Raw genomic sequence first — 25,559 nt, 5'->3', positions numbered from 1 at the left:
AATTGAGATAGAAGGAAGAAAGGCAGAAGTGCACCAAGAGTTTAGAATAAATATTGATTTAAAAACATTACATGCTTCCACTAAAGTTCTACTCTAATATCTCATCATGGTATGTAGGTAACTCTGTATTCTTGAAGGTTACGTGAACAGAATGAAAGTTCTAACCAGTCTTACAAAACTGTTTGAAAGGCTTCAATCATGGTCCTGGTGGTGGACTATATGTCTGTTGGCCAAGGACTCACCTAAGTTCAAAGCATTAGCCACCAGCTAACGAATTTTTTGTCACACCACAATTTCTGAAGAAGCACTAAGTGACAAAGAGGTTGTGATCTGTGTCACTGGAAGGAGATGCCACATCAACACAATCAAAAGTGTTTGAAGTATTTAAGAAGTAATTGATACCAAAATGAAATGTGTCATATCATTCAACTCTTCTATGAGACATTCAACAAAACTTTTCAGAAGACATTTAAATTACCTTTTACTCTCCTGGAGTATAAAATAGGAAGAAAAGTGTGTGCTACTACTGAGATTTTGTGAGTTTATAAAATCATATTTAGGCTATTTTGTAAGAAATTCATTGCACTACTATTATTATTATGAAGGTGAATAAAAAGAACAAAATACAGCATCCTCCCACCACAAAGGAAAATCAACTTCAGATGTTTTTTAGCTGAACAAAAAAGGCTATTTAAAGAGAAGCCCCACAATTTTGTATAGATTAATGTAAAAGAAAATCTTCAGGAATTTAATTTTTCCCTTTCAAGAGCCCTTGCAATCCTTACCCTCTGCCTCTATCCTCATGTAGACATTTCCTTTTAGAACAAGCTTTCTCCTTTCATTAAAGAAAAACCAGTGAAAGAATAAAATTGAGGCAAAATTTTGACTACTTAGATGCCATACCAAAGATTAGTTTTTTTTCTCTATTAGAAAACAATCTATTCTGTTCCCCTTATAATAAAAATAATCTATTCACATTGATTTTTCCTAGTATTTCCAGGCTTCTCATAGCTCTTTCCCAAACTTCTAATCATTCCCTCTTTCATATCCCACCTACATGGCCTCCATCCATTCTAATACTCTGGTGATATGGTTCCATAATCCCAGAAAACTAGAAATCTATATTTTGTACCATGTCTATCATGCCCTGGCCTATGTGGCAGCAGAGCAGGTCTGACCAAAACAAACTAAAACCAGTATGTCAAAATGAGGTAAACCATAGGCTGGCATCCAATGAGAGAGAGAGACAGAGAGAGAGACAGAGAGAGACAGAGACAGAGACAAAGAGAGAGAGACAGAGAGAGAGACAGAGAGAGAGAGAGAGAGAGAGAGAGAGAGAGAGACAGAGAGAGAGACAGAGAGAGAGAGACAGAGACAGAGACAGAGACAGAGACAGAGAGACAGAGAGACAGAGAGAGACAGAGAGAGACAGAGACAGAGAGACAGAGAGAGAGAGAAACAGAGACAGAGAGAGGGACAGAGACAGAGAGAAAGAGAGAGAGATTGAGAGAGGGAGACAGAGAGAGGGAGAGGAGGAGAGGGAGAGAGAGACAGAGACAGAGAGAGAGGAAGCACAATGCATAGGTATAGATATGTAACTTGATTCAGAAGTCCAACTGTATGGGACTTATGATGCAGCTAGGTGGTGTAGTGAACAGAGCACAGGCCCTGGAGTCAGGAGGACATGAGTTCAAATCCGACCTCAGACACTTAACACTTACTAGCTGTGTGACCTTGGGCAAGTCACTTAACCCCAATTGCCCTCCAAAAAGCAAAAAAAAAAAAAGAATTGATTACTCATTTCCCTACACCTGTGTGAGGAACAGGCAGCAACCAGGAGTGCAGCATGAACCTAAAAATTACTTCCCCTAGACTAACAATATTTAAGGTAACAGATAGACACAAGTCTTACCAGGAATCCCCTTTTTCTGAGGAGAACAGAGTAGCTAGCCTCTGGTCCTTAACCTCCTGCTTCTCCTCCTGGAAGGAATCAAAGTCTTCTTTGGAGGAGAGTCAGGGGTGGAGTTTCAAGAGCTATCTATTCTTGCTTTCCTGGAGCCACATCTAGACAGAATCATCTGGACACTTATAATCTACATGGACTAGACTGGTCACCCCACATACTCTACCTTAAGAGATAGAACTAAAGATGATATAGATAGACTATACATAGTTATATGTATATAAATATGTATATAAATATATTTTAAAATATATATAATAAAAAATATATACAAATACATTTGTGTGTGTGATGAATTACTGCCCAAGAAGCATTGAGTAACCTCCTTTCAAACACAGAATTCCCAGAAAAGCTATCTGAGGTTCAGGAGCCTCTATGTGTCAGCATTCACTCAAAACCATAACCCATGAGGCCTCATCAAGAACAACAAAATTTACTTTTTCTTTAATCAGTCAGAAGGCACAATTAAATGAAAATAAATGCATCAATGAAATATCACAGTAGGAAAAGTACCAATGGAACATTTCACCATAAAACTATTTCATATTCACCTACAAACATACATACTTTCAGTGGGAGAGAACACAAGCATTTGGATGAATAGCATATGGAGAGACTGAGTGGACAAGTTACATGCATGGAAGGACAACTCAAGCCTCTGATAGCACAAAACCAGTTTCTTCTGGTAGTGTCACTGTGTTTTCCTCACTGGAAGATTATGTGTATATAGTGTGTTTATATCCACAGATATACATACATACATGTATACATATATGCACAAATACATGCATACATACATATGTAATATACATAGCTGCGGCCCTACTCTCTAAGAACCAGATCTGTTATATCCCCCCTTAACCCTCCCCAAGATTCTCTGAAACCCTGAGGGGAAGTAGAGGCGTCTTTTTCTGCCATTGGCTTAATCCAACACCAGTTGCATTTCTTCCATTTTGAGTGGACCAATGACTAGTACTCCTATTCCATTTAACCATTTAACACCTAATCAGTTTTTGCAAAGAGATGTTTACTTCAAAAATATAGCAAGAACAAATATATAAACATTTTCCCCCAACACTTTAAGAACATAATCCACACACATACACACACCTTAGACCATTTCACTATCTGGAGAGGGGATAGGATAAGGTTCACAGTTTAGCTTAGTCCCACCAAGTTTAAGTCCAAAGCCAGTTATGCCAATTTTTGCTGGGCTCACACCTAGACATATGCTCCTCAGGGCTGCCAGCCTAGCTGAAACATCCAGATTAAATGCCATGGCTCTAGCTACTGGACTAAAGACTGCACTAGTGCACCTAGAATGAAAAAAGACAAAGGACAAGGCCAAAAGCTCATGCTCATTTCTCAGGGCTACATGCCCAAAAGACTGGGGGGGGGAGGGACATGTGTGTGTGCATACATACATGCATATATACATATACATACACACATATATTATACCACTTGATCCTTACAAGATCCCTACAAGGTAGGCATTATCCTCATTTTACAGTTGAGGCAACTGAGACAAATTGAGATGAAGTGACTTGCCCAGGGTCACACAATGAGCTCAAATCTGAACTCAGATCTTCTTGACTCCAAGCCCACAGTCTTACCCACTGTGCCACCAGGTGCTTCTGCAGTTGGGCATCTTGCCTAAACTAGACTCTCCCTGACTTTTTCTGAGAAACTTCTTCACCCTGGAAGCTCAATCCACCCCTAGAGTTCACACACTGAAATATACTCCATTTCTGTGACCTTTCCCTATAATTAGCTGGTTCCTCCCCAAACCTCCATTTTCAGGAGCATACCTATGCCACTCTTCATTCCTCCAACTCCAATCAGTGTTCTTTCCATTAGAACATGCTGCCTCCTTATCTATTGACTACTTAACCTTTTTTCTGTTTTATTTACTTTCATGTCTTCCATCTTGGATGTTTTTAGAGGGTAGGGTTGCAGTATTTTAAGTAAACTCCTATATTTCATCCAAAAATATTTTAATTTCATTATTTAATTTTATAGTTATTATGATTATGACAGCATAGCGTACTGGATACAATTTTGTCTTGAAGTGAGGAAGACATAGGTTTAAGTACAGCCTCTGATACTATAGCTAAGTGACCATCAGCTAGCAGCATAGCCTCTCAAATGCTTCCTGGCAAATGCCCCTTTACAAAATGAGTTACTCATCTGCAACCATCAAAGTTCTTACTGGAAGTTCCCTATGCCAAGAAAATCATACAATAGAATTTTATTGGCTTAATAAGGTGAACTCAAATAAGTTTATTTTTCTAGTATCTTTTTCAGGTAATTTATAGGAGAAATATAATGATCTCTGATTGTACCTGAAGACAATCCATTCCCCTTTCAGCCTTAAGATAATGGATTGCAAAGACAAATAAAATTGAAAAAGAAAAAGAGAGGGATATAGGGGAAAAGGGGAGAGAGAGGTGGAAGGAAGTAGGGAAGGAAGGAAAGAGGGAAGGAGGAAGGAAAGGAAAAAGGGGAGAGAAGGAAAGGAAGTGGAAGGTACATGAGAGGTGGCATGGTTGGAGATATCCAAGAAGAATTGGAACATAGACTTTGACCTATGAAAGCCCAGTACAATTTTAGAGACAGAGTCTAATTTTCTAATTGAGAGGAAGTTGAGATAATTACCTTAGTACAGTCTAGTGGAAATAGCATAGCTGGAGATATCCAAGAAGCACAGATGATGAAAAGTAAAATGAAGTTTATTATTTATTTTAAATCTTTGTAATTTTAATGAATATTTAAATTACATGGGTGTTTTTAAATTATATCTGTGATTTTATGCATTTATGTATATGTGTAATTATTATTACATAACAGTTATCACAATTATACATGTGCATGTATACATACATTTGTGCGTGCATACTCTGTCATTTGTAGTTGAATGTTTTCTTTCTTAGGTATTCACTTCAGTCTATCACACAAAGACTTTTACCTAAAGCTTTAGAAGTATCTAAACTAGAACTTGGAGAAATAGTGTGCAGCTGGGTAGTTGATTGAAAATTCCAACAGCTTTTTGTTTATTCTTTTTGATATTCCATCAGTAAGGTTTTAATAGTTACACAAGAAACACATGTTGATGTTATATGATAGAGTCCCAAGCAGAGATATCAATGACTGTAAATGATTAAATAAATAATACTGACAGCAAAAGTACCTCCAGGATGGTAGAAAAGAACATCATGTAGAGAGGGAAATGAGTTGCTTTACAATATGTAAACAAGAATTTGGCACTGTTTATTTCTCCTTTCCTCCAAATATATTGTAGAATTGTTTTGTACTTTCTGTTTGATAGAAAGTTTGTGAAATGCAATGAAATATTTCCAAAGGAGGAAGGAGAGAAGGAAGAAAGGAAGGAAAGGAGGAAGGGAGGGAGAGAGGGAGGAAGGAAAAGCAGTAAATCCAGTAGTCTCAGATATCTTGGGGTGGGGGGGCAGGAAACCTATGGCCTTGAGGCCACATGTGGCTATCTAGGTCCTCAAGTGCAGCCCTTTGAATACAAACCCACCCACGCCCAAATGCACAAAGTGAATGACAAGTAAGGAGAACTAGAGATCCAAATATAAAAATACAAAATTGATCACCCAGTTTGTCATTGAGACTTAATGGGATAAGACTTAGGACTAGAATATTTCTCTGGAAGGTTATACCTTATTCAAAAGGGACAGTATAGGGAAAATAGGAGAGAGTGTAACATTGTAAAATAAGAAAATATACTCATATGAGAAAGTAAGCATGATGAAGAGCATTTGGGTGAAGATAAATGGAGGCAGAAGATGTAATTAAGATTGGCATCAAAGATGATTTCAACAGGAAGAGGGAGTAAATTAGGAGTTCAGGAAACAGCTCACAAAACTGGCACAAGGGAATGTTGTAGTAGTGATGAGGGACTCAAATTATCTGGACATCTGCTAAAGTTCTCTCTTTTCCAAAAGCAGATCATCGAATAATGCATTGGCTTCCTTCATTGATAATTTCATCCTTTAAAAGCTGGAAATGAAGAGGGGAACTGCTCTTCTAGATTTCTTCTAACCAACCAGGAGGAACTTTTTTTTTGGTTGTTTAGTTGTTTTCAGTTGTATCCAACTCTTTGTGACCCCATTTGAAGTTTTCTTGTCAAAGACATTGGAGTGATTTACCATTTCTTTCTCTAAATCATTTTACAAATGAGAAAACTGAGGCAAACTGGGTTAAGTGACTTACCCAGCGTCACACAGCGAGTAGGTGTCTGAGGCTGCATTTGACCCACAGAAGATGAGACTTTCTGATTCCAGGTCCAGCACTCTATTCACTGTGCCACCTAAAAACACTTACTACTGTATACTGAAGGTCAAAATTACGGGAGCAACCATTTCATCCTAAAATTTGTGATAGAGGAGAGGAAAACTAATTTGACATGCATTTGACTTTTGGGTACTAGATTTCACAGGGTTCAGAGGAACACTACAGAGGATCCCATGATGAAAAATTCTGTGAAGATAACTTTAAATAAAATAAAATTCTAAAGATATCAAGAGCAAACAAGTCTGTAAAGCAATAAAAGGACAGAGAGTAGGAATATGTTTAAAGAGACTAATATGGATGCTCAGGAAATTAACTTGTCTATCAGTTTAGGGTTCTTTTGTTATTTTTCTTTTAAGATATCAACAAGGCAGAAATTAAAAGTAGTGGGGGGATGATACAAAAGGCCTGTAAAAATCATATGAAAAGGGGCCACCAGGTAGCACAGCGAGTAAGAGCACCGGCTCCAGTGTCGGGATGACATGTGGATCGAATGTGGGCTCAGACACTTATTACCCACCTGTAAGGGTTATGGGATTTAAAGATCTCCCATGCCCCATGGACGTGCTGACATAGCAGAGCAAGAGAAAGTGAAAAGCCGAGCTAACAGTCCTGCGGTTGGCAGTTGGCGGCAGTTGCCTTTTTTTTTTTTTACCCACCCAGAAACACCTGGCCATGTAACCTTGAGCAAGTCACTTAACCCCAATTGCTTAGGTGGCCAGGTGGCTCAGCGAGTAAGAGCACCGGCTCCAGTGTTGGGATGACATGTGGATCGAATCTGGGCTCAGATACTTAACACCACACCCAGAAATAACTGGTCGTGTAACCTTGAGCAAGTTACTTAACCCCAATTGCTTTAAAAAAAAAAAATCATATGAAAAGTGCCAAAGCTCAGAAAGATCTGAGGCTGACAAACAAATCTAAGGACAACAAAAAAGACTTTTAAAATAATTTTTAAAATGTATTGTCAAAGAAAAAGAAGAGACTCGAAAACAGTGTAAGATTGCAGTTATGTGTGGAAAAGACGATAGTAACTGATTTTGGAAAGAAGCTGCTTAACTCTTTCTTGGTTTCTTTTTTCTCTGCAAAGAAGAATAATCTTTGGACTAGAAAGGAAAGCAAAATGATGAATAAGAAATTGCATCCAAGATAAGTAGGGAAAGAATGAGAGGGAATCTGGCTGCTCTACACTTATTATATTCATATATGTTCAACTCATCAGACTCAGATGAACTATATCCTTGGGTACTATGCCTTTCTTTGGATCCCCAAAATTTAGTACAATGATGTGGAACATGATAAATTCTTATTGACTGAGCTGTGGTCAATGACCTTTTAGAAACAAAAAAGTATGGAAGAAGTACCAAAGGCCTAAAGACCAAAAAGGTCCCTCTTTTGGGAAAAAAATTAAGAATAGGGTCTGGAACTTTAGGTCAGCGAGTTTGACTTTAATTTCTGCTTAGAGATGATTAATAAATATCTAGAAAAGGAAGTGGTGATCACAAAAACTGTCATGACCTCATTTCATATTCAATAATTATTTATTAAAATAATCAATAAGTATTTATTAAAAATGCCTATGTGCTGATCAGTGTGCAAGGACAGAAGATATACACACAAGAAACAATCTCTGCTGAAAAGCTGACTTTTTAATGGGAAATAAAGTACTCATATAAACGCCATAAAGTGAATAAACACCAATGTATATCATATAAACAAAGTAAAGTACTAGACAGTACCGTATTTTCTATTTTTAAACAAGTTTACTAGACTTGATGATCAAGAGAATGCTATAATTTATTGGAAAGGCTTTTTAAAGTTTTGAGGCCTTTTGCTTTTACATTAGTCATTTCCTTTTATTGCCCCACCACCAGCCCCACTGAATCCTTCCTTAGAGGCAGGTAAGTATTACAGTGGATAGAATGCTGACTCTGGTATCAGGAAAACCTGAGTTCAAATTCCACTTCAGACCCTTCTCAGCTAGGTGACCCTGGGCAAGTCACTTAACCTCAGTTTCTTCAACTATAAAATAGGGAGAATAATAGCACCTACCACCTCCCAAGGTTGTGAAGATCAAATGTAATATTTGTAAAGTGCTTAGCAAAGTGACTGGCACATAATAGGTGCTTAATAAATGTTCCTTTCATTCCTTGTAACATAACCCTCCCTTGGAGAACTATAATGAAAGAACCTTTTTCATTATCCATGAAGATTTGCTTAATTGGCAGCTGAGCCAGAACTCCAGAGATATACTATGTAGCAAAGGCTGTCCCCATCATTTAGCATGGGGGTGTCATTTTGTGGCTTGGAGGTAGAATAGTCATCTCCAGCCTCTTCTCCCTCTGAGGTTTCTCCAAGAGAAACTTTCTTTCCTTCCAGGAGAAGAAGCAGGAGATTGGGGCCAGGAGCTTGGCCACTCTTTTCTCCTCAGAGAGGGAGGATGCTTGGGCTAGAATTATATCTGCTGTCTTGAATATTATTGTTCTAGGGGATATGATTTTCAGACTTAAGCTAAATTTCTGATTGCTAGTCATTAATGTGGGGAGGAAAGAAAGACCTCACACACCCAAAGTTTATATACAAGGCTTGATACTCCCCGCTACACACACACAATAAATACCAGTTCCACAGTGAACATAGAGAAGGCAGGAAAGAAACCCATTTATCCATGTGTGATAGTAATGGCAATTAAAGATTCCCCTGTATTGGCTTGGTTTTCAAATTGATTGTGTTAAAACACAGAGCTTGTTAATCCCACCTGTGGGATGGACTTGTTGATGTGAAAAGAGAGTCCTGAACTGGGAGGAGCCAGTGACGTAGATTTGGAGAGACAAGAGAGAGGCAGAAGAACTTTTTGGAAGCAGCACCTCGTGGAGGCAGAGAGAGAGACTGAGAAGGATTGCTGGGGGACACTTTGAATCGCCCTGGACTTTTGAGACCTGCCCCCTGAGCTGCCAAGGACTGAGGAGACATGGCTGTTTTGCTGGTACTTTGTCTGTCTGTTTTGATGTTGTTTTGCCAGATTTGTCCACTGGTGAAAGACAGTCCTGTTGTTGAAGAAGTCCTGGAACCTGGCTTTTGGTTAAGAAGCCCTGAGACTGTCCTGCAGACAGAGAATGAATACTGTCCACTGGTGAAGGACAGTGCTGTTGTTGCAGGGGTCTGGGAACCTTTCTGTTGGTTCAGAAGCCCTGAAGAAGGATTTTCTTGTTGTATGTTTACAGAAATCCTGGGAGAGGGTTTTGCTAATGTTTTCAGGGGTTCTAGGACTGTTCTACAGACAGAGGATGAATTCATGAAGGGACTGGCAATGTATCTTATGGCCTTGCTAAGCCTTGTCTCCCCAGGAACTAAGATTGCTGAGAACTTGCCTCGTGTGAAGATGAAGAAAAGACCTCCATTTGGGTATTAAGTGCTGTGCTTAAACTTGATGTAACTCTGGGGTAGATTCAATTGTGATCCAGGGGTGGGGAACTTTTGATCTTTTTGGGTTCTATGGTTGAACAAGTGAATGTACTTTACTTATGTTTGGAAACTAATCTCCATTTGAGAAGAGGGGCTTTGTGGTGGACTAAATGAAGGTACAGCCTAGGGGTGGAGTAGTATTTAGAACAGAGACTTTGTAATTGTTTGAATGAATGTAAGGTCCTGGGGTGGGGTAGTACTTGGAGATTATTTAATCATCCTTAGTAAATGCTGTATTTTGAATGATGTCATGTTTTGATCTTCTCTGTTCTTATTTTGTCACTGAATAAAATGGAGAGCACCTATGCTGGTATTTTGAACCTTGGGAAGTTGCCTTTCCTTGGCATTACATTACACCATGTCTCTAGCAAAACAGAAATCAGAGAAAGTATACATATAAGAATATATACCCAGAAAACAAAGTGTGAACAAGTCTCCCACTGGAAGTGAGGTAACTAAGTTCAATAACTGAGGGTCCTAGATCTCACCCAAGGGGAAGTTTCCCAAAGTCTCTAGTGTTGACATAGGGACATGATGGAAACTAACAGCTCCTTTCTTGTTGGCTTCTTCTCAAGAGTTTTTTCCTTCAGCAACTTAAAGTAGGGTTGGCATTTTCCATCTTTCTTGAAGTTGAAAGCTAGAAATACCCAAAGCAACTTCATGCAGGTGTAGGACATTGCTATCCACTAATGAGGAGAGAATTCCATACCTACAGGCTTTCAGACTCAGCTTACAACTAAAAGGGCAATCTTGGCCTCTCCTTTCTGCTGAGCTCCCAGTAGTCAATAGGAGGCAGGAAGGAGACGGCTTCCCCACAAGCACATAAGGCAACAAATCTGTTTGGGATCGGGTCACCTCTTTTTTTCTGCCTTCTTTCCTTTGGTTCAGGACCTTGTGAGATCTCAAAGACATTAAGTATCTTTCCTCTTCCCAGCAACAGCTATCAGAGCAGTTGCAGAAGAGCAAAGGAAGTAACAGGACTAGCCAGGAAGTATCACCCAGAGAGAAAGAAACCACAGGGAAGAGAAAGATCCCACTTGGTTAACTGGAGGGGAAATGCAAAATAGTCAATAGTCAGTTGTTTCAAAGTAGCAGTAGTAGTTGTTGCTGTTGTTCTTGTAGCACTTAAGTTTACAAAGTCCTTTATAAATATTCTCTTTTTATCCTAATGACAAACCCTGAGACCTTTTTTAAAGTTATGTTTATTTAGCATACATATACATAAAAGATAATTTACTGTCTGACCTGCCCAGCAGAAAACATGCATAAACCCATGGTATATGAATTGGGAGGGGAGCTAGGTCCCACGATAGTGGTTGCAATGGTGCAGTTCTGCCAATCACAGCTGCAGGACACTAGAGAGCTGGACAGAGCTACTGGGTGGGCCATAGTTCTGTATTAGTTAACATCAGAATAAGTGTGCACCAAAGCCAAAGGTCTGTTTGATGCTCTCAAAATAATACCACTGCCAGCCCTGCTTTGTCTGTTCCTCCTTATGGGATGCCTTCGCTCTCCATAAGAAGTTCTGTCTCTCTATCTTTGCCAATAAAGGTCAAGGCAATAGTAGTAAACCCATCAGGCCAAGATTTAAACCTCCATTTCATCACAATCTTTTTTTCAGGGACCAGATCTAAGAACTCCCAAGTGACACTGTCATCCAGTAAGTGAAACTTTCCACCCTTTCCTGCTTCTAACAAAGGCAGAAGCATGGGTTAAGGTCTGAAACCATCTTCTGAGAGACAAACACCCTAAAGACCTCCTTTGGTGATGAGTGTCCTCCTTGCAGGTGATAATCTTCACTCAAACAGTTTTAGGATGACTTGCCAAAGTACCAGGTTTGACTTTGGACTCTTCAGCTTTTGCCAGCAGCTGGGAGGCTAGATCAAGAGAAGGTAAAATCTTGCCCTCTGTGAATTCTGTTTTAAGAATCCTAATATAAGTTTCTACTGCATCCTCAGATCTTTCGTGACACCTTGCTTCATTAAGGCCAAGAGGGTTGTGTCAGATTCAACTTTGGCAAGGCTCACAACAATCTCTACTTGACTGACATTATTTTCATCTGACAAGTTGGGAATCTCTACATGTCCCTTGTATTTCACTGCTGACTTAGAAATACTTGTCCAGTTCGGTTTGATGGTCTACTTATAGAAGATGAGTTTGCCTTTGTGACTGTTGATTGATGCCTCTCCATCAGCTTATCAGTGGACCAGTTTGAAACATCCCTTTCAGTCCAGTGCCAGTTATTGACATTAGTGGCATCTGTCTGCTCCTCCATGATTTAATGTGGATCATCCTTGTTTTATTATTATACCCATTTTACAGATAAGGAAACTAAGATTGACATTTGCCCAGGGCTACACAGCTAGTACTGAAACTGATCTTCTATTATGTAAGTGTGGTCAACAAAACGCCTTTCCCAGTTTGGGGCTCCTTTTTCTATTTCTGAAAATTAGCACTCTCGACAGTATTCTTACACAAGGCCATGCCAATTTATTCTATATATTCATTCCTCATTACATGCTCTTCCTTTGTTGCATATGCTTCTTTTTTCTTAGTTGCTTGATTTCTCTGTACATCCACTTCAGACTTTTTCTTCATCGGAATTGTTTCCCTTTGTGTTTTTGGAATTTCATTTTTGAGAATTTCAGTCCTCCAACTTTCCATTCCTCTCCTGCAATTGAATAACTACTATTTTATTGCTCTAACATTTTATTACTCCATCCGTATTTTAATAAGTACTAGCATTTACGTAGCTCTTTCAGGTTTTCCAAGTGCTTTTATTCTCCAGGTAACCTTGGGGGTAGCTATTATCTCCATTTTTACAGATGAGGAAACTAAGGCACACAGAAGTTGAAGTGAGCTGCCCAGAGGCACACAGCTAAAGCCACATTAGAACTCAGATCTCCCAGTCTCCAGGTCCAGCGTCCTATCCACTGCGCCATCTGGCGGCCTCCTCTTTCCTGTGCTTACTAAGATGATTGCGGAGCACAACAAAGGTATCCTTGATGAAAGTATGAGAAAGCCAAGGACTTGCGAAAGGTAGAGGGAGTAGTCCGGCGCATGCGCTCACGCAATCACAACAGTCCCTAATGGCTATTTACGCCTTTCCAGGAAACCTAAGCGGATGCAACTTCCCCCACTCTTTCTTAAAGAAGGAAGGGGTGCTCTCCTCGAAAGGCCATACCAGGCTGGTATTAACTTCCCACCTGGACCTGGGAGGTGGCTTGAGGATCGACCTTCAGCTTCTCCCTTTGAGCGTCTCTTTCCAGCCCTAACTCCCACCCCACACAAGCCGCGGGACCCGGAGGCGCGCCTTCCCCAAGCCCCGCCTCCCGCACGGAGGAAGACCGATGACGTCACAGTGAGCGACCTGAAGAGGCCTTCGGGACCCGCAGGGGTGGAAGAAGGTCCCGCCGCGGGGGATCCGAACTCAAGCCCCGTTACGCCATCAGTGCGCGCCTCCTGGAGCCGCGTGTGGGGCCGGGCTTGTCCAGACTGACGGGAAGGAGAGCCGGGAGGAAAGATGCTGCAGCTGCTCGGCAGCCGCGGCGACTTGGTGCTGCTGCGAGACTCGGTGGAGTGGGAGGGCCGGAGCCTGCTGAAGGCTTTGATTCGGGAGGTCGCCCTGAAAGGGGAGCAAGTGCAAGTCCTGGGCTGCGAGGTAAGCGAGGAAGCATTCAGGGAAGGCTTGGACTCTGATACCAACCGCCGGCTTGTTTACCATGATGTCTTCAGAGACCCCCAGGGCTGGGCCGGGAACGGGGGACCCCTGGGAGCCCTAAGAGCATGCTTGAAGGGAGCAGACCCCGGCCAGTGCACCCTCGCCGTGGACTCCCTCAGCTGGCTGCTGCTCCACGTCCCCTGCAGTGCCCTCTGCCAGGCTCTGAGAGCCCTGGGCCGTGGCAGCGCCCACCCCGGACAGGTCCGTGTGCTTGGCCTGTTGCATGAGGACATACATGGCCCGGGACCCTTGGGCGCCTTGGGGAGTCTGGCCCAGCTCCAGGTGACTGTGGGCGGGGCCTTGGGCTGCACCACCGCTAGAGTGATCCATCCTAAGCCCAGACATCGCCCGATCGAGCAGACCCATTGGTTCTCCATCCTGCCCAACTTAAGCCTGCAGTTCCACAGGGAACCCCCTTTGGAGGCCCAGCTCCAGCGCAGACCCCCCTCACCCACGATGGACGCCATGGCAGACCTGACCTTTAACGTGCACTTGTCCAAGAAAGAAAGAGAGGCCCGGGATACACTGGCCCTGCCCTTCCATTTCAGTTCTGAAAAGCAGCAGTCCTTGCTTCATCCTGCTCTAGCCTCTTCCACTAGCCAAATATTTTATGAGCCTGATGCTGACGACTACCTGGACCAGGAAGACCCAGACAATGACCTGGATATCTGATGATAATGGGACACCTAGCTCTGGCATTGGCTTAGAGCCTCCTGATGTGCTGCCCTGATATCTCAACTTGAAAGTTATGGTTTAAAGGCAATGTGTAAACCAAAAATTGATACAGTCAGAATTGCCTTTGAAAATACAGTTGTAACTGGGAAAGGACTAGGATCTCTTTTTTTTTAAAGCAGTGTATCAGAGAGCAGATGGTGCAGAAGTGGTTGCTGTAGAAATAATTGAATATAAATTTTATTTTTCACTATACTCAGAGTAACTGGTCTTCTCAAATCAGGAAGAAAACAGATAAACATTTAGCTGGTAAAGAAAACTGACGGTTAGGGGGAAAAACTGCTGAAGGGGCTTTACACATAAGTATGATTATATTAAAGATGGACCACACCACAGTGTGAACTGTTTCACCAGGAAATGCAAGGGGACAGTTCATCAGGAGCCTTCTAGCTAAGCAGAAGTTCTAGAAAGGGTAACTAATGAGGCTACCCTTCTCATTAGCTCTACCAGCCTCAAGATTATGAGTAAAATCAGGAGATTCTAGAATCACTCCAAATCATGTGCTCATTGTGCCACTGAATGGAGTAACAGGTTTCACCTCTGTTATTTGAATAATTTTTTCTACTCCCTTTTTAATAATTGTCCAACAAGTGCAATTGAATTAATTTAAGATTAAAAAATAAAAGTGGGGTTGAGTTTGACTAAATTTGGAAGAGAGAATCAAAGGAGGGGTAGGAGCACTTTTCATTGTGAATGGAAAGATTAAAACCATTAATGGAGAGAAGGCAGAGCTGCTCAGATTTTATTTTGAATCTGTTTTCTCTGCTAAAGAGAATAATCTTTGGAATGTAAAGGGCAGGGGGGTGGAGAGGGGCAGGTATCAGAAGTGAGTTTCTGTCCAGGTTAAGTGTGATGGTGGTTATTAGAGAAGCCCTCAGATGCCAGTCACCCATGCTCTGGCTAGGGCACATCCAGCATGCTTTCTGGCCTCTTCTAGTGGCCCCATAATTAGTCACTTCTGATGACACATGAAGCCTTGGTCTCTTGCTCAGGAGTGTGCTGGAACAAAAGTTCCTAGTTGGTCCCCTAAGTCTCTGTGACAGGTGGAAAAGGGAGCGTAGCTGTGCCAAGTCAGGCCACTGAGCCAACCCACCTTAGTAGACTTGAAGAGGACTGACTGCCTTCTTGCTCATTCTCTTCCTGATGGTCAAGTATGTCAGGACTCTTCAAGCTTTACCTTAGGCTTTCAGTGATGGTACAGACAATTGCTCTCCCTTTCCCCCAACAATTTTGGCAGCTGCTCACACATGGCAGTGAGAACATGTACTGTCTAGGTAAGACTGAGATTAAATCACCATGACCTAGCTTCCTCTTCTTTGTGTTTCTTATCCTGAGCAGAGGTCACCAAACATTAATCCTAAAATGCATAATTCCTAACCTTGGCAGCAACCTTGTGAGCACAAGAATCTGTGATTTCCAGAATCAGTACAGTTTGCCCAGTGGAAAGTACTTGCTGTTTGGGCAGTATTTCTTAGAAGGAAAGATAACCACTGGACAAGAAGAACCTGACTTGCTAGAAAATACAGACCTTGAGTGAGCTGAGCAGACAGTGTAGATCTGAAGTGAAAGTGCTCAGCGATTCCACGAGTTTCTGAGGAGCCTTTGCCTTGTGGGAGAAAATAAAAATTATGAGTTACTGTATAGTGTTTAAATATTTGTCAGTGTGTGCTTTCAGGTCTTGTTTTAAACATTTCTTTTGTGATAAAAAGGAAATAGCCATCCTATATTTTTAGTATATTATACATTTTTTAATATAAGATCTACTTTATAAACTGAATGTCTTTCTATAAGGGATCTTACTAATTATTTTGGGGCAGCCCCTAAACATTAGCCAAACCAAAGATTTGAGAGATGTGCCCCTGACAGGGCCTTGAAATGGAGGTGTAATGAGCCAGAGAGTGTAAGAGAGCTTGGTCCCATTGCTGGAAAGGTTCCTATACTTGTGCTGTTGTTCCTTGCATAGGTAATGAATAATAAGAACATGTAGCTGTTTGGTGTATTTGAGGCACCAGACCAAGATGAACTACATTCTAACTGTGAAATCTGATTAGTAAACCAATATCAATTATCTTTTAAAGATTTTGAAGAATCTTCCCAGTTTTTAATCAGCCAACAAACATTTGTTAAGTGGCTACTATGTGTCAGGCACTGTGCTAAGCAGTGAACCTTTTGATAGCAGATTGTTTCATGCACTATTGGATATTGTTATTTTGTCAATCATTTTTCCTTAATTGTTTTTATTTCTTAACAAGGGAGAGAAATAGAGTAACAGGAAATGTCTAGATTCTAAAACAAAAGGTATTAACAAAACAAAATGAATAAAGATTATGGAGGATGGGAAAGATACAAAAAAACTTGAAAATTTTAGTGTTGAAACTTTTGAAACATCTGAGCAGGAATACTAAAGAATGTGTGCAAATTAAAACAAGTTACCTCCTCACACCCATCAAATTGGCAAATGTGACACAAAAGAAAAATATAAATGTTGGAGGGGATATGGGAACACTGGTACACTAAATGCACTGTTGGTGGAGTTGTGAACTGATCTAGTCCTTCTGGAGAGGAATTTGGAAGTATGTCCCAAAGGGCTGTAAAACTGCATAGTACCCTTTGATCAACAATACCACTATTAGATCTATAGCCTAACAAAAGGGAAAAGAACCTATGTGTACAAAAATATAGCAGTTCTTTTTGTGGTGACTAAGAACTGGAAATTAAGGGGATGCTTATTCGTATCAAATGGGGAATGGCTAAACATGTTGTGATATATAATCATAATAGAATATTATTGTGCTGTAAGAAATGACAAGCAAGATGCTTCAGAAAAACCTGGAAAGACTTACATGAACTGATACAAACTGGAGTGAGTGGAACCAGGAGGACATTGTACACAGTAATAGCAATATTGTATGATCAAGAACTGTGAATAACTTAGCTATTCTCAGCAATACAGTGATCCAAGACAAGCCCAAGAGACTCATGATGAAAAATATCCACCTCCAGATCAAGAACTGATGTCATCTGAATACAAATCACTTGTTGTTTGCTTTTCCTTGCTCAAAATGACATATGGAAATGTTTTACGTGATTGTACATCCATAACATCAGATTGCTTACCACCTCAGGGAGGAGGAAAAGGAAGGGATAGAATTTGGAACTCAAAACATAAGAATGGTGAATGTTATAAATTGGTTTTACATGTAATTGGGGGAAAATATTATTTTAAAAATAAAAAATACATGGGAAAATGTGTGTGAGTGTGAGAGAGAGCACCACATGGCACCTTTATAGAAACAGCATGTGCTAGGGGCTAGAGAAAATAAAAAAAAAATTTTTTTTAAAGCAATACTAAATGCCATCTTTTCCAGTGTAATGCAATAAAAAATAGTGCAGAGAATACAAGAAAAAATACAAACCTAAATGGTGACTTACTGTTATGACATACTGAATAGTGTATCAGAGAACAAATCTTAGAAATGGTGAAAAGAGAATGATGTTAATGAGACATACCAAAATTTGTAGGATATAGCTATAGAAACATCTGGGAGCATAGATCAACAAAATTTAAAAAAAAAAAAAAGACGCAATTAGAAAAATCCAAAGGAATAAAAAAAAGGGGATATTGAAAATTAGAGGAAAAACAGACAATAAAATTAATGAAACTAAAACCCAGTTCTTAAAAGAAAACTAGCAAAATTAATAAACCTGAAGTTAACCTGAACAAAAATAAGATTACCAAAGTACAACATTCAGACAAAATCATAAGACAGAGTAATTTAAAAGGATTATCAGAAAATACCATATACCTTTGTGTGCCAGCAGAGCTATGAATTTAAAAGAAATGGAAGTTTATCTAAAAATATTTATAATATTCATATCAGCATATGGCTGTGATGGGAATACTATTGTGCTATGAGAAATGAGGGAGGTGATTTCAGAAAAACATGGCAAGACCTATATGAACTGATGCAAAATGAAGTAGAATCAGTAGATCACAGTGCACAGTAAACAACAATATTGAAACAATTTTAGCAATGTAGCAGGATGTAAAGTAAACCCATATAAATCATCAGCATTTCTATATATCACCAACAAAACCCTACAAGAAGAGAAAGTAAGAGATACCTCATTTAAAATAACTCTAGACAGTATAAAATATCTGGGAGTATACCTGCCAAAATAAACCCATACACTATATGAACAAAATTTATACAAATAAAATCATATTTAAATAATTGGAGAAGTATTAATTGTTCATGGGTAGGCAGGGCCAATAAAATAAAAATGAAAATTTTACCTGAACTATATATGCAATGCCATCCTAATTAAATTACCAAAAAATTATTTTACCAAGTTAGAAAAAAATAGTAACAGAATTCATTTGGAAGAACAAAAGGTCAAGAATATCAAAGGGACTAATGAAAAAAAGGCGTAAAGGAGGTTTAGCAGTAGCAGATCTTAAACTATCATAAGGCAGTAATTATCAAAACTGTCTGGTACTGACTAAGAAATAGATCAGCAGAAGAGTAAACATACAATTTAGAGCAGCATCTGACTATAGTAATCTTGTGTTTGACAAGTGTAAAGACTTAAGTTTTTTGAGATAAGAATTCATTATTTGGTAAAAATTGTTGGGAAAACTGGAAAGCAGTCTGGTAGAAATTGGGCATAGAGCAATATATTACACCATTTGCCAAGATAAGATCAAAATGGATACATGACCTAGATATAAAAGGAGATATTACAAGAAAATTTGAGGAAAATGGAATATATTACCTATTGGATTTACGGATAGGCAAACAATTTATGAATAAACAAGAGATAGAGAGCATTGTGAGGTGTAAAATGGACAGTTTTGATCACATTAAAAAGCTTTTGTACAAATTTAAAAATGTAGCCAAGATCAGAAGAAAAACAGAAAATATAGGTAATTTCTCAGATAAAGTCTCATATCTCAAATATACAAAGAACTTTGTCAAATCTTTAAAAATATGAGTCATTCCCTAGTTGATAAATGATCAATGGACATGAACAGGCAATTTTCTGATGAAGAAATCAAAACAATTTATAGTCATGAAAAAATGTTCTAAATCATTATTGATTAGAGAAATGCAAATTAAAACAACCTTGAGATATCATTTTACACCTAATCAGATTGGCTAAATGGTAGGAGGGGAAAATGACAAATGGTAGAGGGGATGTGAAAAAATTGGCACATTAATTCATTCTTGGTGGAACTGAACTAATCCAGTTATATTAGAGAGCAATCAGGAATTAATACCCAAAGAGTTATTAAACTATCTTATACCCTTTGACCCAGCAATACCACTACTAAGTCTGTTTCCCAAGATGATCTGGGGAAAAGGAACAGAACCCACATGTTCTAAAATAAGTATGGCAGCTCTTTTTGCAGTGGCAAAGAACTACAAATTTGGCAAATGACTATCAGTTGGGGAATCGCTAAACAAGTTGTGCTACGTGATTGTGATGGACTTACTGCTGTGCTGTAAGAAACACATGTTTGTACCTCATGGTAGCCATCTCTAGGGTGGAAGGAAGGGAGGGAAGGAAAAAAGGAAAGTTACATGATAACTTTATTATGTATTTAAAAGGAAAAGCAAGTTGCACTTAAAGAGATTTGCAGTTTCATGTGCAATCCTCTTTTTCTTTTCTACTTTGTAATGGAAATGCTTATTTTTTTCTTAAGTTCAGAATAAAAAATAAAAATTTAAAAAAGATTTCACATAGACATTAATGCTTAAGCGGGTTCTTGAAGGAAACTAAGGATTTTAAGAAGTGGAGGTAAGGAGAAAGTGATTTCTAAGCATGGAGGATAGTCAGTACAAAAGCACAGATATGGGAAGTAGAATACTGACTAGAGTGTTTCATGCATAAAGAGAAATGACACCTAATAAAGCTGGAAAGGTGGGTTGGAGTGAGGTGAAAGGATGTAAGTGGTAAACAGGATTTGACAAGCTCTAAGAGGTAGACATGAGAAGGGAAAACATTTCCAGAATGGTAAGCAGCTAGTGCAAAGACTTATAGATCAGACATGGAACATTATGTGTGGCAAGTAGTATGGCTTCTAGAGAGTGTTTGGAAGAGGGTAATTGTAACACCAATCATAGCAGCACACCTGAGGACTGCTGCTGTGAATAATTTTCAGGATCTAATCACATAGTATAATTAACTCTCTACTCAGAACTAAACATTGTTCAATAATATAAAGCATAACATTCATAACAACATCCTTAAGCAAAATATATCACTATTATATAATAATATGTATATATGTATATACATAATATATCATTGCATTCAGTAGCATTCCCCAAATACTTATTTACATAATCAGGGGTCCCAGGCTAGAATCTTTGCTAGCACAGCACATCCTTAAAGAGTAGCAGAAAATACACCATCTACCCCTAGGTCACAGTAAGAACATCACAGTACACAGCATATATCATTGCATCCCCCAAATCAGAGGATCCCAGGCTAAGGTCTTCCCTAGCATAACACATCCTTAAAGGGTAGCAGAAAATACCACACCATTTACCCCTAGGTCACTGTAAGAATAATCTCCTTAATAAGTATCCAAGTAAAGTCCTCTTTCATCTTAACTTGAGGTTGAGTTCCAAGTCCCATGGCTCTTCCTCTGTGGACTGACTGCTCCTGACTCTTGCCTGAATTCACACATAGGCAGCTCTCTGCTCCTGCTCCATGTCTCAGCTCATAGGGACTGCTCCACTCCAAACTCTCCTTGCTTCTCCCCAACATCAGGTTCAAGGGGCTCCTGCCACAGCTTCTGCCTCTGGGAAAACAAAGCTTAACAGGGCAACAACAATACTGACATGCACCACTAGCACCATCATCTCAATTCATCTCCAAAGTCCAGAGGCTCTGTAATAAGAGCTTAGTTCACTTTAACAGCTCTCAAAAGGGACTAAAGCTAAGCCTCCCTCCCAGGAGGCAGATCTCTGCCCCACAGTTCTATTCACTTTCAAAGTTCAAAGACTCCCTCAGCAAGTCTCTGCTGTCAGAGATCTCCTCAGCTCCCAGAGGTTTCTTCATTTTTTTCTCAATGCTAACAGTTCTCTCAATACTGGCTCTCTCAACATCTGCTCTCTCATACCACCAGCTGTCTTAATATACAGTTCTAATTGGCATTTTATTGGATAAAACTCACTACCCATATCTGATTGGCTAAAACTCAATACCCATGTCTGATTGGCTAGAACTCACATACCAGTCTCTGATTGGCTAGAACTCAGTTATGTATAACAAGAAGGGGGAACATTTTGAAGAGCTTCTAAATAGGACACAGAGAAGATTTTAGTTGATCTTGAAGGGAATAGGGAGTTATAGAATATTACTGAGAAGAGTGGTATAATAAGACGAGTACTTTAGGAAAATCATTTTGTGAGCTTTGTAGAGGATGATTTGAAGTACGCCAAGATTTGAGGCAGGGAGATCAGTTAAGAGATTATTGCAGTAGTCCAGATGAGAGACTGAGTTAGTGATGGTGGCCATGTGAGTAGAGAGAAGCAGATTTATACAAGAAGTGTTGTGAAGGTAGAAATAACAAGATTTGGCAATTGACTATAGTTTGAGGGAAAATGAGGACTTGAAGATGGAACTGAAGCTGCAAACCTGAGTGACTAGAAGGATAATTGATATCTCAGTAGAAAGCAGGAAATGTGTAAGAGGGGATCATTTTGAGGAAAAGACAATGAGTTCTGTTTTTCCCAAATTATTTAAGATACTTAAGGAGTTCAGTTCAATATATTCAGTAGGCAGTTGGTGATATGGAACTCAAGAAAGAGATTAGGACTTTATAAAGAGGCTTTAAAGTTGTCTACATAGAGATGATAATTAAACCCATAGGAGACGATAAGGTCACCAAGTGAGTGAATGAAGACAAAGAAGAGAAACATTTCTGATTAAAAGACCAGAGCTGAGTAGAAACTTTTAAGTACAAGAGTCAAGAGAAATTTGAAAAGGTAAATTCATTTGAGCAATCAGAAGGAATCATAAGATAATTTAGTGCAAAAAATTCTAAAAGGGGGAGAAGAAACAAGTGTCCTTTCAGAACCTTATTGTCCTCAAAGAGTTTGCAGTTAGTTAAATAAGAAAAATTAAAAGGTGCAAGTGAAGTGGTTCAAATGTTTGAATTTTAAGAGAGGAAAGAGAAAGGAGGGTAAAAAGAATATCTTAGGGCAGAAAGGAAAAAGAAGATATAGAACTTGCTATTTCTTATCATTAGGGTGTGAAAAGGAGAATATACAAATATGGAAGTAAAGGGAGTGGACATGAAACTTAGCCAATTCAGACAAAGGAAGGTTTGGAAAGTGGTATAGAAATATAGCTAGACTCCTAAAATAATAAATGTGATTGCTGAGCTACTTACAGAGAGCTTTTAAAGATTATGAACAATGAAAAACATACAGGATTATTGTAAAAGGGCAAATGTCACAAGCATATGGTCTACAGACTATAGGCCAATAACCTTGACTTCATTTCTGGCAAACGTTCTATATCAAATTGTTAAATTATGGCTAGGAAAAAGAAACAGAAGCAGTTAACATGAAGAATAAGTCATGCTGATTAACCTTATTTTCTTTTTTTGACTCAACAACACTAAAAATATATCTATACTACAAAAAGCTGCTATAAACAATTTTGTACTAATAGGTCCTTTTCTCTTTTCCCTCTTCTCTTTTCTTTTTGGGATACAGACCTAATAGTGGTATTGTTGAATCAAAGGGTAAGCAAAAATTTATAGCCCCCTCGGCATAGTTCCAAATTGCTATCCAGATCAGTTCACAACTCCACCAACAGTACATTAGTGTCCCAATTTTCCCTATCCCCTCCAACATTTATCATTTTCCTTTGTCCCTCCTTTCCATTGTCCTTCATAGACAATCTGATGGGTATAGGGTAGTACCTCAGTAAGGTTTGTTTTAATTTGCATTTTTCTAATGAGTAGTGATTTAGAACCTTTTTTTTCATATGACTATAGATAGCTTTGATTTCTTCATTTGAAAACTGCCTATTCATATCCTTTGACCATTTATCAATTGAGGAATGATTTGTATTCTTACAAATTTGACTCAGTTCTCTATATGTTTGAGAAACAAGTCCTTTATCAGAGATACTTGCTGTAAAATTTTCCCAGCTTTCTGGTTTCATTCTAATCTTGATTGCATTGGTTTTGTTTGTGCAAAACTCCTTTAATTTAATATAATCAAAAGTATCTATTTTACATTTTGTAATGCTCTCCATCTCTTACATAAATTCTTCCCTTCTCCATAGATCTGAAAGGAAAACTACTCCTTGCTCTCCTAATTTGCTTATGATATCACTCTTTTTTTTTTTAAAGCAATCGGGGTAAAGTAACTTGCTCAAGGTTACACAGCCACTTATTTTTGTGTGGGTGCCGAGTATCTGAAGCCGGAACCAATCCCAGGTCTCCCAACGCTGGGGCCAGCACTCTTACTCACTGCGCCACCTGGTCACCCCTATGATATCACTCTTTATGTCTAAATCATGTGCCCATTTTGACCTTTTCTTGGTATATGGTATAGGATGTTGGTCTATGCCATGTTATTTTCCAGTTTTCCCAGCAGTATTTGTCAAATAGTGAGTTCTTATCCCAGAAGCTGGGGTCTTTAGGTGTATCAAACACTAGATTGCTATGGTCATTTACTACTCTGTTTTTCCTCTGATCCAACACTATATGTCTTAGCCAACAGCAGATAGTTTTGATGGTTACCGCTTTATAATATAGTTTGTAATCTGTTACACCTAGGCCACCTTACTTTTCATTTTTTCATTAATTCCCTTGATATTCTTGACCTTTTGTTCTTTCAGATAAATTTTATTATTTTTCTAGCTCTACAAATAATTTTTTGGTAGTTTGATTGATATGACACTGAATAAATTAACTGAGTTAGAAAGAATCATCATTTCTGTGGTATTGGCTCAGCCTATCAATGAGCAATTGATATTTTTCCAGTTATTTAGACTTGACTTTATTTGTGTGAAAAATGCCTGCTAATTTAATAGGAATGGGTATTGTATTTTGTCAGGAGCCTTTTCTGTACCTAATCATATGATTTCTACTGGTTTTGTTTTTGATATGATTAATTATGCTGAAAGTTTTTCTAATATTGAACCAACTCTCCATTCCCGATATAAATCCCACCCAGTCATAGTGTATGTGTCCTGTTATATTGCTGTAATCTCCTTGCTAGTATTTTATTTAAAATTTTTACATCAATATTCATTAGGGAAATTGGTCTATAGTTTTCTTTCTCTGTTTTGGCTCTTCCTTGTTTAGGTATCAGCACCATATTTGTGTCATAAAAGGAATTTGGTAGGATTCCTAATTATTGGGCCCTGTGGATTATTTTCCTAGCCATTAATGGCTTGTTCAGTTTCTTTTTCTAAGATGGATTTTTAAGTGTTCTGTTTCTTCTTCTGTTAATCTGGGAAATTTACATTTTTGTAAATATTCATACATTTCACTTAGATTGTCAAATTTATTGGTATATAATTGAACAAATTTGCTCCTGATTATTGCTTTAATTTTATCTTCATTGGTGGCAATTTCATACTTTTCATTTTTTATATCGGTGATTTGGTTTTCTTCTTTCTTCGAAAGTGTTATTTTTAAAGCACAAATTTAACCATGACACTTCTCTGCTCAAAAATCTCCAGTAGCTCCTTATTGCCTTTAGATAAAATTGAAAATTTTCTCTTTGGCATTTAAAACCTTTCATAAGCAGGCTTCAAGCTATCTTTCTGGGTTTACCATCCTCTCCTCTACCCCCAAATGATTCCTTCTCTGGAACTTGGCTAAAAGAAAACCCTTACACTTCTAAACTCCCAAAAGCCCAAATCCAGATTCCAAACAAGCTTTCTAGTTTTATTTATGTCCCCACAGTCATGACAAAGTCTCTTCAACTAACCCCAACAGACTTCCTACCACATCTAATTGAAATATTTTTGATTGATTGATTAAGGATGTTTTCACTTGATCAGGGGTAAGTGAGGAGCAATGGCAGATTAATTTACCAAAGCAATGCCCACACTTATGCATCTATAATTCAAACTGTAGTACAAAAGCAAAATAAAGTCATGCTGTAAGCAATATTGAACATCTGAAATTTCAGGCAAAAGGAATACCTCCCTAAATGTTTAGTATGGTAAAAAGAAAGAGTTCTAATTGTGGGGTGGCCAGAACACCAGAATTCAAGTCACAGAGTCAGCAAACACTTTCTAGTTGTATGATTCCAGGTAGGTTACTTCCCCTCTCTGATGCAGCTTGCTCATTTAGAAAATTAGGATATTTATATATGTTCC

The 25,559-nt window shown here is 38.8% G+C and overlaps 1 protein-coding gene and 1 pseudogene across 1 annotated transcript; one reads left to right on the top strand and one right to left on the bottom strand.

The window, feature by feature from the left end:
* Positions 1 to 11,150: 11,150 nt before the first annotated feature.
* Positions 11,151 to 12,017, bottom strand: LOC138175784 (activator of 90 kDa heat shock protein ATPase homolog 1 pseudogene; annotated as a pseudogene).
* A 1,090-nt stretch (positions 12,018 to 13,107) lies between these two features.
* LOC138175783 (elongator complex protein 5-like) lies at positions 13,108 to 17,548 on the top strand. Its single transcript, XM_069106264.1, has one exon. The coding sequence runs from the start codon at positions 13,266 to 13,268 to the stop codon at positions 14,133 to 14,135; it is 870 nt and encodes a 289-aa protein (XP_068962365.1). The 5' UTR covers positions 13,108 to 13,265; the 3' UTR covers positions 14,136 to 17,548.
* Positions 17,549 to 25,559: the final 8,011 nt, after the last annotated feature.

Source organism: Petaurus breviceps, unplaced genomic scaffold (genome assembly GCF_028583685.1).
Source record: "Petaurus breviceps papuanus isolate PSGF00001 unplaced genomic scaffold, PetGlider_PUasm1.0 79, whole genome shotgun sequence".
In the NCBI taxonomy this organism is placed as follows: Eukaryota; Metazoa; Chordata; class Mammalia; order Diprotodontia; family Petauridae; genus Petaurus; species Petaurus breviceps.
The sequence above is the reverse complement of the archived record's forward strand: the minus strand, read 5'-3'. Positions and strand labels throughout refer to the sequence as shown.

What these genes read in the sequence shown, in the direction of transcription:
- LOC138175783 (XM_069106264.1), top strand. Translation starts at nt 13,266, where the DNA reads ATGCTGCAGCTGCTCGGCAGCCGCGGCGACTTGGTGCTGCTGCGAGAC.